Source organism: Lathyrus oleraceus, chromosome 5, assembly GCF_024323335.1.
Source record: "Lathyrus oleraceus cultivar Zhongwan6 chromosome 5, CAAS_Psat_ZW6_1.0, whole genome shotgun sequence".
Lineage (NCBI taxonomy): Eukaryota > Viridiplantae > Streptophyta > Magnoliopsida > Fabales > Fabaceae > Lathyrus > Lathyrus oleraceus.
In genome coordinates, this window is record NC_066583.1 from 100,493,228 (window position 1) to 100,505,766 (window position 12,539).

Here is a 12,539-nt window from a genome sequence, read left to right on the forward strand (position 1 = left end):
ACCAGCTAAAGGAGGTTTTCAGTACTTCATCACATTTACTGATGATTTCAGTAGATATGGTTATCTGTATTTAATGAAACACAAATCAGAGTCCTTTGAAAAGTTAAAGGAATTCAAGAATGAAGTATAAAACCAAATAGGTAAGAATATTAAAACTCTTCGATCAGATCGAGGTGGTGAGTATTTAAGCCTAGAGTTTGATGACCATCTGAAAGAGTGTGGATCCTATCCCAACTTACTCCTCCTGGAACACCCCAATGGAACGGTGTATCTAAGAGAAGAAATTGAACCTTGTTAGACATGGTCTGATCCATGATGAGTCACGCCGATCTTCCAAACTCCTTTTAGGGACATGCACTATGGACAACAGCTTACACACTTAACCATGTTCCATCCAAAAAGGTTGAGAAGACACCATATGAGATATGGAGTGGTAAGAAACCACATATGTCTTACGTGAAGATTTGGGGTTGCGAAGTTTATGTGAAACAAAAAATTTCAACTAAGCTTGAGCCCAAATCTGACAAATGCTTATTTGTGGGATATCCTAAAGAAACAATAGGGTATTACTTCTACAATCCTTCAAAGGCAAAGTGTTTGTCGCTCGAACTGGAGTTTTCCTAGAAAACAATTTTATTTCCAAAGGAATCAGTGGGAGGAAAGTAGAGCTTGTAGAAATTCAAGAATCACAAAGCATTGATACACCTATGGAGGAATTAGAGCAGGAAACACAAGTAGTTGTGGAAGAGAAACTAGCTTAAGTAGAACAAGACCAACGTAGGTCAAGCAAGATACATCACCTACCTGAGAGATATGGATATCTCATAACTGATCAAGGTGATGTATTACTCATGGATCAAGATGAGCCTGTGACCTACCAAAAGGCCATAAATCGTCCCGAGTTTGAGAAGTGGCTAGAAGCCATGAAATCTGAAATAGATTCCATGTACACAAACCAGGTTTGGACCTTGGTAGAGCCTCATGTAGGAGTTAACCCTATAAGATTCAAGTGGGTCTTCAAAAAGAAGACTGGCATGGATGGTAAGGTACATACCTATAAGGAAATACTGGTTGCAAAAGGATATAAACAAATTCATAGGGTTGACTATGATGAAACCTTTTCACCAATTGCAATGCTTAAATCTGTTCGGATTTTACTTGCTATCGTTGCATATCATGATTATGAAATATGGCAGATGGATGTCAAAACTGCTTTCCTTAATGGGAATCTTCTTGAGGATGTGTACATGACACATCCTGAAGGATTTGACATACCAGAAGAAGCCCAAAAGATATGTAAGTTACAAATATCACTCTATGGGTTGAAGCAAGCTTCCAGAAGCTGGAATCTTCGTTTTGATGAAACAGTAAAACAATATGGATTCATCAAGAATGAAGATGAGCCTTGTGTCTACAAGAAGGTTAGTGGGAGCATGATCGTCTTCCTGGTATTATATATAGATGACATATTACTTATTGGAAACGATGTCCCTACCCTGCAACAAGTAAAGTCTTGGTTGGAGAAATGCTTTTCTATAAAGGACCTAGGTGAAGCAGCCTATATATTAGGAATCCGGATCTATAGAGATAAATTATAAAACTGCTTGGCCTAAGTCAGAGTACATACATAGACAAAATGCTGAGACGCTTTAATATGCATGATTCCAAGAAAGGATTCATACCTATGCAACATGGTCTGTGTCTATCAAAAACATAATCCCCGTCAACTAAGGAAGAAAGGGATCGCATGAATAAGATTCCATATGCATCTGCAATAGGATCTATCATGTATGTCATGTTATGTACTCGACCAAATATCTCATATGCTTTAAGTGCAACGAGTAGGTACCAATCTGATCCCGGTGGTGCTCATTGGGTAGCTGTCAAGAATATCCTTAAGTATTTGAGAAGGACCAAGGACTCATTCTTGATATATGGAGGTCAGGAAGAGCTTGCTGTAATTGAATACACCAATGCTAGCTTCCAAACAGATAAGGATGACTTTAGATCGCAATCTGGTTATGTGTTTTGCTTAAACGGTGGCGCTGTGAGCTGGAAAAGTTCAAAGCAAGATACAGTTGCTGATTCTACAACTGAGGCCGAGTATATTGCTGCCTCAAGTGCAGCAAAGGAAGCTGTTTTGGATCAAAAAGTTCATTAGTGAACTTGGCATAGTTCCTAGCATTGTGGATTCCATTGATCTCTATTGTGATAACAATGGTGCTATCACACAAGCTAAGGAGCCTAGATCTCACCAACGATCCAAACACATACTTAGACGTTATGACCTCATTCGAGAGATGATAAATAGAGGAGATGTGAAAATATGTAGAGTACCTACACTTGACAATATTGCTGACCCACTGACAAAGCCTCTTGAGCAGCAAAAGCATGATGGCCATACTAGATCTATGGGCATTAGGGGTATGCCTGATTGGCTTTAGTGCTAGTGGAATATTGTTGGTGTAAGCCCTAGAGGCCAATACATTTGGTACTTGTATCGAATTATTTATTCATAATAAAAGGTTTTTTCTTTATTATGTTTATTTAATAAAGTCCCCAGAATAAATAGTCCGTTTAATGTATCAAGTGTGACTTAATCATGAGATCCCATTAAACATAAGGACACTATTCTTAAAGTATCCGTAGTCGAGCTTTGTTGTTAAGTGGGATAACATTAAAGCATTACGACTATTATGTATATAAACTGATGATCACATCTCATAGATTATGGATAAGGAGTTATCAAGTCTTAAACATAGGTATGAATATTAAAATTAATATTTATACTGGATTGACTCGCTATGAGAATACTATATAGAATGTTATGCAAAGTGTCATAAGTTATTCTCATGATGATAGTGGTGTATACCACCCTTCGACCTGAAACCACTATGGACCCCTAGATGTAGAGTCGAGTGTCTTATTGCTGATCAAACGTTGTCCGTAACTGGATGACCATAAAGACAATTGATGGGTACTCCACGAAGCATGATGAGGGACATGAGTGACCTAGATGGGATTTATCCATCCTGCGTAACAAGATAAATGTATAAGGGTCCAATATTGAACTGGACAAGGATGACACAGTCTATGCCTTATGTTCAATATAGACATAAGGGCAAAAGGGTAATTATACACATAAGTATTATCACAAAAGGATTTATCAGATCACATGACATTTTTGTGTCTTGGGTAACAGTGATGTGTTGCTAGATACCGCTCATTATTTATTATGTTAAATACGTGATTGATGAGAGATAGAGTAAATAAGGAACACCATAAGGTATGGTGCACTAAGTGAATTGTAGAACATCATAAGGTATGGTTTACTTAAGTAGAATATGAAATATGATAAGGTACCACACGCTTAAGTGACTTTAGCATATCATAAGATATGGGCCACATACACTTAAGTGGGCTTTTTAGCTTGCATCCCACGCAAGTGGTTCTATAAATAGAACCCTTGTGCAAAAGCATTTGTTCAGTTTAAATTTTGTTTCTCTCTCTCTCTCTCTCTCTCACTCTCAAAGCCTTCATTCATAGCAGCTAACACTGAGATTGAAGGAATTCGTTCGTGTGGACTGAGTAGAGGCGTTGTCACCATTCAGCATTCGTAATCACTCCTTAGATCTGCATCAAAGATTTCAATCGCCACAAGAGATAACGATTATATCACTCATCATGCCCATTCGTAATGATCACTAAAGGAGAAAATATTAATTTCCGTTGCATTTCGGATTGCTATTCTCCTTCATCTATTACTATAAATAGTGTTGAACGTGTTATCGTGCCTACCGCGAGGTCTACCTAGACCACCCCCATTATATTGTTGGTCTTCCCTTCATAATTTGAAAGGACCATGTTGTGTTGTCGGAGATCTTCATTGACTTTTCCCATCTTCTTGAACATAGTATATGTCATTAGGTTGACTACAGCACCTCCGTCGATAAAAACCTTATTCACTGCTATTGCATCCACCTTAGCTCTGATGAATAATGGTTTTAAATGGTACATCATCCCAGGACCGGGCCTTTCAAACATTGCTTTATGCTCTTCCGCCACGTCGGTGTTCATGACATAGTAGCATAAAGGCTTTCCCCCCTCTGTTTCGTCTGGTACAAAGTCTCATTTTGTTTCATAAACTTTAGACACCATGCCGTATTCGGCTGATACTACCGACACAATGCCGCAATTTACGACGAAATCATTACCGTAGATATTGTCGTTGTTTTTGTCGTACATATCCTCTTCGAATTCCTCATCAGACTAAGGAGAATACTCAAGTTCTTCTTCCTCTGGTTAGGGAGAATATTATGGCCCCTCCTCCTTGGACCTTTCCTCACTTCGTGGCCGTCCCTCAATCTCTGATGAACATTCCACGTTCTGAGTGGCTATCACTGCCTTCTTTCCCGTCGAGTCGACGGTCATGGCCACTGTCTGGTTGGCCACCATTTTTGCAAGTCCCTTGACCTTTGACACCTGTTCCTTTTATCCAGCAGTCTCCGAAGTCTTTGACTGTGGGATGGTAACAACTTTCCCAGATTTTTTGTTTGCTGGTGGCGTCTCCATTGTGTTCTAGTCATATGATTCTTTCCTTTGTAGTTAGGAGAGATTGTGTAATCTCTTCTCTTCTCTGGAGACGTTACCTCTTTTTCCAACATCCTTCATTTCGGTTTCTTGCCCCCTTCTGATTGACAGGTTCTATCCACTTCTCCTGTGGAACATCAGTTGGAGGAATGAATGTCTTCGGGCGAGGACGTTTAAATTGTCTCATGTACTCTTCGTTCCGTCGAGGCGCTCCGTGTCTGTCGAACACAAATCGTAGGACAACAGGCTTTTCCTCCTTATCGGTCTTGTTGTCGATCTCCAGTCTTTCGACAGTTTTCTTTTCGAATACCGCGCTGCACTTTGGGCATAAGAGAGCCTTTGATCCTATCCCTTTGCATTTCTCTTGGAAGTCAAACAAACTTTTGCACAGCTGGGGATAGGCCGACTCGGGCCTCCTTTCCTCTTTGACTCCGAAACCTTCAGTAGTCTCGACCATTATTACTTCAAATGATTCAGCTAACGAGGTTGCTATGAGAACCTCAATGAGACCATCGGTAGCCTCCACCATCATGCATTCTAGAGGCTCAACATATAATGCTTCTTCCACCTTCAAAGGATGGGTATCCACCTGCATTTTTGGCCTTTCGCCAAACTGAAGCCTTCCTTCTTTCAGAGCTTTCTGCACCAAATCCCTAAAAAGAACACATTGGTGAGTTTTGTGATCAAGGAAATTATGACATTTACAAAATCCCATTTTCTTTTTCTGTTATAGGGGAGGGTCTTTTAAACCATGAGGGACGATGATCTGTCAGTCTTTTACCAATAGATCAAAGATCTCATCACATTTAGACATGTCGAACGTATATGTCTTAGCGACATATTTATCTGTTCTCTCTGGTTCGACAGGGTTTTTCCCATTCGATGGTTTCAAAACCTTGCACGTATATGGAGGTCCGGGCTTGAGTTCCGCCATGTTGACTTCACTCCTATCGACTATATCTTCATCATCGAAAAAGTCTCATTCGACTGCGATGTATGACACTTTCTCTTTTTTAGGATATCGACCCGCCTTAGACTTTTCAGCTTTCAAACATTCGATACGTCGAACCCTATCGGCCAATTGGGCCATATCCCTAAGGTACTTGGTGTCCAGCTTCTTCCTTATAGAATAATCTAGACCCCCAACCGCCATTTCGACTAGTTCGTGTTCAGGGACTTGAGTAAAGCATTGCGCCTTCAATAGTCTAAACTTGTTCAGGTACTGATCAATTGACTCAGCGACCTTTCTCTTAACGCTCACTAGTTCTTTAAGACCGATCTTTGATTGTCCCATGTAAAACTGTTCATGGAACAACCTTTCCAACTGTGTCCATGTTTGGATCGACTGAGGAGGTATCATTGTGAACCAGGTAAACGCATTTTTCGTGAGAGAACTTGGGAAGTATTTCAACTTCAAGTCCTCGTTGTTTGCTATGTCACCAGCCTCGGTCTGGTACCTTGCTACATGTTCGATGGTGGATTCTTCACTATCCCCCGCGAACTTACTAAATTTAGGGACTTTCCATCCCCTTGGCAATTCTGTCTGTAAGACAAAATCTGGTAGAGGCGAGGAGTATGTCGGCCGTTGGAGGCACGAACTTACTTCATTTCTCACTATGATCCGTTCGATGATAGCCTCTAGGTCTTGTTCCCCTACAGTTGAGTCGTGTCGAACTTGTTGAACCACCTGGTTGGGATCCTGGTTACGGTTAACCAGTACCATAGGGGGCCTTCGTGCCACCCTTGGGATGTGTTCAAACTCCTGGTATTCTTATTCGACCGTATCCTCTGTCATCTCCTCTTGTCGATCCGGAGTCTCTGGTCGAGGAGGAGGCGTGAGGTTATGACGCACTTGAGCCATTGGAGCTCCTAAAAAGTCTTCAATCCTGGTCATTTGGGTCGCCAACTGTTGATAACTCTGCGTTGAATCCTGGATCAAAGGCCTTAAAATAGTACCCATTTGCTGAGTCAGCATGTGTACCATTTCGTGGTTACTTTCGTCCATTTGTTGTTTCATAACGATAACGAAGCTTGATGTAAATGTTGGGACTGATTGAGACGTCAATCTGAACCCTAGGGGCCGATCAAATGGGGTTGCCAAAGGTCTGAACCCCTGATAACGAGGGAATGGCGATGACGAGGTATCACTATAAGTCGAACCGAGGTTATGCATGTTTGCCATAAACTCCGTCGGCATTCCCAACGTTCTGTGTGTGGGAGCCGTGTAACTGGGCATATGTTGCCCCATAGTTCCCATGGTTGTCGGTGTCGGCGTTTGTGGCTGACACAACGTCATAATTGGTCCCACAAACGCTGTTGAAACCATCGATGCGGTACTAGAGCCGATGTCCACGGCCTGGGGCGTCATTGTGTCTCCCGCCGAAGACGTTTCTTCGTGGGGTCTAGGAGATGTCATTTTTCCACTGTGCAATCGCATACAACTTAACACTGTCGAGGTCCCACCAGGTGTGCCAATTTATTGTTTTTCGCAACGATCTCTAGCCTTTCTATACGAGGGTTACTTGCAGGACCGACTAAGGAGTCTCGGACTTAGTGTTTTGTGTGTATGACTATTTGGTAAATAATATTTTTGACTGGTTGAAAGGGTGTAAACGAGACTCTTGACGAGTCAAAGAAATAATAAAGGTAAAATGACATGTAGAAACGATAAAGTACTGAAAGAAAGACGATAAACAGTAAAGTGAAACAAGACAAAATATAAGCTTTGCGAAGATTAAATGACTTGTAATTATAAAGTGGAGGCAAAATACATTGTTTGTGAGGAAAGTAACTTTTTTCTCGTAAACGCTTTGATACTTCAAGTTTTACCCCTACTGCAAATGTTCAAATTGCCACCTTGAATTCTCGCCTAACATTGGATTAAATACTAATTAGAAAGCAACCATCGGGAGGTTACAAATCCTTCTCGAGGTGCCACGTGTCGGTCCACTTCCCCTATCTCAGCGTATAACTACCCACGACTTCTTTACGCGCCCATGTTCTCCTTCTCCACTTAAAACCTTTCGGCTTCAAATGAAGCTTTCCTGTGTCGACCGACAGACTCTCACACTCTTTTGTCGAGGAGCTTCCGACGAAACTCCCGGTCGAAATTGGTTTTTTTCCTTAGTCGAAATTTGCCAGCTAACAAAATATCAATTTGGGGGGTTTAACATGATGAAGTATTTTTCATTGAAACATTTCTTTATGAGCAGCACACCTTGTGAGAGACACACCATATATTCATCCAAAACTTTAAGTATTAAGTGTGTATGTTCTTTCACTTATAAATAATTAAGTCTCCACTTTTCTATTCAATGTAGAACTTCCACACACTTTGTTTCTTAAAGTTCTTAACTCACATTTACTTTTCTTAACACCCCCCTTAAGTGTGAGTCGATCCACAATGCTCCCCTCAAACATAAGCTTTTTTATCCACATACAACTATACTTTTGTTGACACTCTTCAACGGGACACCTTGTACTAATTTTTTTTTTGAATTTAGTCGAAATATACTGACTGTCGATTAATCCTATACATTGGATATTAAAATAAGTTTGATTTTTATTTTAAAAATCTATAAAATAATATAAACAGATGATGGTGACAAATCGACGTTGTAAATCTTTTTACATGGATAATACATAATAATTAAGAGAAAAAAGACTATGCACTAACCGTATCAAATATTTTTACACTGTCAACCATCACACATTTAATTTTAAAATACTTGTATGATATGACAAAACATTATAATTCTATTAGATGAAAATTACATTAATCTCATTTTTTTTTACTAAAAATATGTTACATATAAATAAATCCATAAATTAATTAATTCTCGTTTATTCTAGATAGAAGTAGAATAAAATACGAAAACTAAAACTAGCATAAATAAAGAAAGAGAGAGGTGATGAAAGAATGTCGACACTATCACGCTCATTCCACCCAAAAAATCCGAACCGAAACACCAACTTCTTCTTCTCCCACTCATCTATCCTCCATATGACGACACTCCTTGTTTTTTTCTCTTTCAAGAATTCGATGCCCTGCGTGCTCACCATCGATCATCCCCATTTTTATTCTTTTTTTATTTATACTTATCAACTCAACTTTCTCATCTCTTCTCCCTATAAACCATTTCATCCTCTTTTTTACCCACCGATCCATTTTCATTCCCATGTTTTTTTTCGAGGTTCGTTCCTTTTTTTTTCCTTCACCGGTTTCAATATAAATTCAGAATCACTCACTCATTCCTTTTCATTTTCAGGATCTCTGGCAAGTACTTCTTCAGTACCTCATCGAAAAAACTCGCTTCTTTTCTGGTAACAATTTCAATCTCTTTTATTTTTTTTAATCATTTTTTATATATATATTTTGAATCTAATAAATTTAATTTAATTTAATTTTACAAATAGAAAAGGAATCGTTCATCGGACTCAGTAAATCAATGACGAACTCAACATGCGGAGGAGCTGAGTCAGACCTATGCCGAGATGAGTCCGCCGCGTTCATTCTCAAATTCATAGCGATGGCGTCAATTCTCTTAGCAGGTATGGCCGGGATTGCTATTCCTCTCATCGGAAAACACCGACGGTTTCTTAAAACCGACGGCAACCTCTTCGTCGCCGCGAAGGCTTTTGCTGCCGGCGTAATTCTCGCCACCGGTTTTGTTCATATGCTATCCGATGCAACAAAAGCGCTAAACAGTCCTTGCTTGCCGGAGTTTCCGTGGTCGAAGTTTCCGTTCACGGGGTTTTTTGCTATGATGGCTGCACTGTTTACGCTTTTGCTTGATTTCGTTGGAACTCAGTATTATGAACGGAAACAAGGAGTGAACCGGTCGGTGGAAGAGCAAGCGAGGGTGGGGACGTTGGAAGAGGGAATTGCGGGGAAAGTGTTTGGAGAAGAAGAAAGCGGTGGAATGCATATAGTAGGGATGCATGCACATGCGGCGCATCATAGACATCACCATGCTCATGGTAATGAGGCATGTGATGGTCATGGTATCATGAAGGAAGAACATGGCCATTCTCACGCTCACGCACTCGGAACTGCTGATGAAGAAACTGACGTACGACACGTCGTCGTTTCTCAGGTAATATATACTATATATATAATATAACTTTATCAATTTAGTCCCTATATGAATGTTTCAAAAAGATCCTTCTTATTTAACTGTGAAATTTTGTGCATTGTAAGGTTTTGGAGCTTGGGATAGTATCACATTCAGTGATAATTGGATTATCTCTGGGAGTTTCTCAAAGTCCATGTGCTATAAGGCCTCTAATTGCAGCATTATCATTCCATCAATTTTTTGAAGGGTTTGCACTTGGAGGGTGCATCTCCCAGGCTCAATTCAAGGCCTCATCAGCAACAATAATGGCTTGTTTTTTTGCACTGACTACACCTATTGGTGTTGGCATTGGAACAGGCATTGCTTCAGTTTATAACCCTTACAGTCCTGGTGCACTCATTGCTGAAGGTATATTGGACTCATTGTCAGCAGGGATTTTAGTTTATATGGCTTTAGTAGATTTGATAGCGGCTGATTTTCTTAGCAAAAGAATGAGTTGTAACTTTAGGCTGCAGTTAGTATCTTATTGTATGCTTTTCCTTGGAGCTGGGTTAATGTCTTCATTAGCAATATGGGCATGAACATTTTTGCTTGGAGTAATTGACACTCTGTTTCATTATAGATAGATGTGCTCAATTTATTGGGAAGAGGTGAGACATTAATAGATATTGGTTCACAATGTGTTATATGTAAGGGAGCAAAAGTTAGAACAACATTTGTTTTCCATTTGCAGTCAAACATTCACACCGAGAAGCTCATTTTCCCATATGCTGCACACTCTTCCAAACTAGGAAGAAAATCTGAAACATCATGAAATAAGCAGAAAAATAAAATTGTAAATAACTTACTAAATAGAAAAAAAAAATCGATGGGATAAAGATGAAGAATGAACATGAATAAATATCAGATCCGATAATTATGGGTTTGCCGTGTTTTTCTCTAGTTTGATAGGTTTTCAAACTTGATATGAGGTCCACCACTTCTTTTGTGTCTTTTGAAATGGGTTCTTGTGAAGCAGAAATGGGTTCTGCAATTTGTGAATTAGTTCATTAAAAAGCAATTAGAGAATAATTGGATAAATATTATAGATTCTAAGAAACAAATTACTTTCTCTGATATTATTTATAAGAAGAAATTTATTTTTTAAATTTATTAAGTAAGTAATATATTTAAATAAGATATAGATCAAATCCATTTTTTATTGAATGAATCTAAAATACAAACTTTTTTTATTTATAAATAGGACCAAATGTATGTAATATTTTTCAATTCTTCAAAATCAAATACCATGTCTCTACATTTTTGGATTTTTTTACAAAAATAATCCATTTTTTTAAGGAAATTCTCAAAATATCCTTGGTTTCAAAAAAATTCCCAAACTACCTCACTTTTATGAGGAGTCGCCAATTGAATTGGAGACTCCTCTTAAGAATTGAACGGAGGCACTGCCATAGCCAATCCAATTGGCGCCCCTGTGTAGGGTTTAGGAGGAGGCGCCAATTCAATTGGAGACTCTTCTAAAATGCATTTTTTTGGTAAATGATATACGTGATAGATAAATTTGATATAAGATCACTTAATATTAATAAAATTTGCCGTTTACACAAAGAAACCTAATGGTGATGACTGAGATCACCTAACCGACCTCCGGTCCCATATCCTCTAGCTACCCTAACCCATGGCCCTAACCGGTGAGTGTACCGTGACGTTAGAAGACGTCTACATGCTTTTGGGACTACCCATTGAAGGTAAGGCTGTTAATGGTAAAACCAACTATGCAAATTCAATTTGCATGGATCTCTTGGAGACTGATTTGTTAGATGATAATGCAAGAGGTCAAGGTATACTACTCTCACGCCTTAAGTCGTATTATAATAGTTTATACTTAGATGAGCATTCTACCGAAGATGCTCGAATAATAAAAACTAGGTGTTACATTATGCTGTTAATTGACTCGTTTTTATTTCCCGAAGGTAGTGGTTCTAGCATGCATATTATGTATTTACCTCTACTTAGACAAATAGATAGAATAGGAACTTACAATTGGGGATCTGCTTGTCTAGCCTATCTCTATAGCTCCTCGTGCAAAAACTCACACAAAGACACATCTATATTTTCTGGATATGCTGTTTTGCTACAAGCATGAGATTGGTCAAGACTATCGTCTCTAGCACCCGTCAATAACAACCCTTTCACATTTCTGTATGCACAAAAGTAAGTTGTTTAAATTGCTATATCTTTACTTCTTTAAAGATTATTACCCCTAACTAATATTTTTTGACTTTTTGGTGTAGATGGTCTGCACGTGGTATGAGTTACAACAGATGTCCAAGACACTGTATTACTCAGTATCGCAACCTGTTGGATCACCTTCGACCGACAGACGTAAGGAAAATAACTTAATTATTTCGTTATATTTTGTTAACATCTTTTACATTGACTATAATCCTATCTTCTTTCACATTTCAGTTCATTTGGCGTCCATACCTTAATTTGGATCATGACCATGAGGTCAACGCTGAAGACGCGACCGTATGGATTGTATGCACACCGATAATACGGTTCACAACTGTGGAGATGCACAACAGTGATCGTGTGAAGCTGCAGTTCGGTATGCTTCAAAGTATCCCAGATCCCCCAGCTAGCCAAAGAGAATGACATATGCGCAAAGTTAACGATCAATGGAACTTCAATCCATGGCAAAGCTTCGCAAGATCGGAGTGTCGCAAATGGAAGCACCGTCATGACCATGTTTTAACTGACGCAGTCATGCCAACTGAAGAAAAACCAAGTCGTACTTATATGGCTTGGTACAGATCGGTTGGTTTTCAGTTCATCGCCGAGGATATGTACTTGTACGACCCACGCGGGATG

The 12,539-nt window shown here is 39.3% G+C and overlaps 2 protein-coding genes across 2 annotated transcripts; one reads left to right on the top strand and one right to left on the bottom strand.

The window, feature by feature from the left end:
• Window positions 1-5,569: 5,569 nt before the first annotated feature.
• LOC127079003 (uncharacterized) lies at window positions 5,570-6,313 on the bottom strand. The gene has a single exon (XM_051019420.1). It carries the CDS (start codon window positions 6,311-6,313, stop codon window positions 5,570-5,572), a length of 744 nt encoding a protein of 247 aa, XP_050875377.1.
• A 2,176-nt stretch (window positions 6,314-8,489) lies between these two features.
• On the top strand, window positions 8,490-10,351 carry LOC127087934 (zinc transporter 4, chloroplastic). Its single transcript, XM_051028850.1, has 4 exons — window positions 8,490-8,783; window positions 8,859-8,913; window positions 9,007-9,686; window positions 9,791-10,351. Exons 1-4 carry the CDS (start codon window positions 8,769-8,771, stop codon window positions 10,244-10,246), a joined length of 1,206 nt encoding a protein of 401 aa, XP_050884807.1. The 5' UTR covers window positions 8,490-8,768; the 3' UTR covers window positions 10,247-10,351.
• Window positions 10,352-12,539: the final 2,188 nt, after the last annotated feature.

What these genes read in the sequence shown, in the direction of transcription:
- LOC127087934 (XM_051028850.1), top strand. An exon ending in AAAAACTCGCTTCTTTTCTG is followed by an intron (nt 8,914 to 9,006) that starts GTAACAATTTCA and finishes TTTTACAAATAG; the next exon opens with AAAAGGAATCGTTCATCGGA. An exon ending in GACACGTCGTCGTTTCTCAG is followed by an intron (nt 9,687 to 9,790) that starts GTAATATATACT and finishes GTGCATTGTAAG; the next exon opens with GTTTTGGAGCTTGGGATAGT.
- LOC127079003 (XM_051019420.1), bottom strand. Translation starts at nt 6,313, where the DNA reads ATGGTACTGGTTAACCGTAACCAGGATCCCAACCAGGTGGTTCAACAA.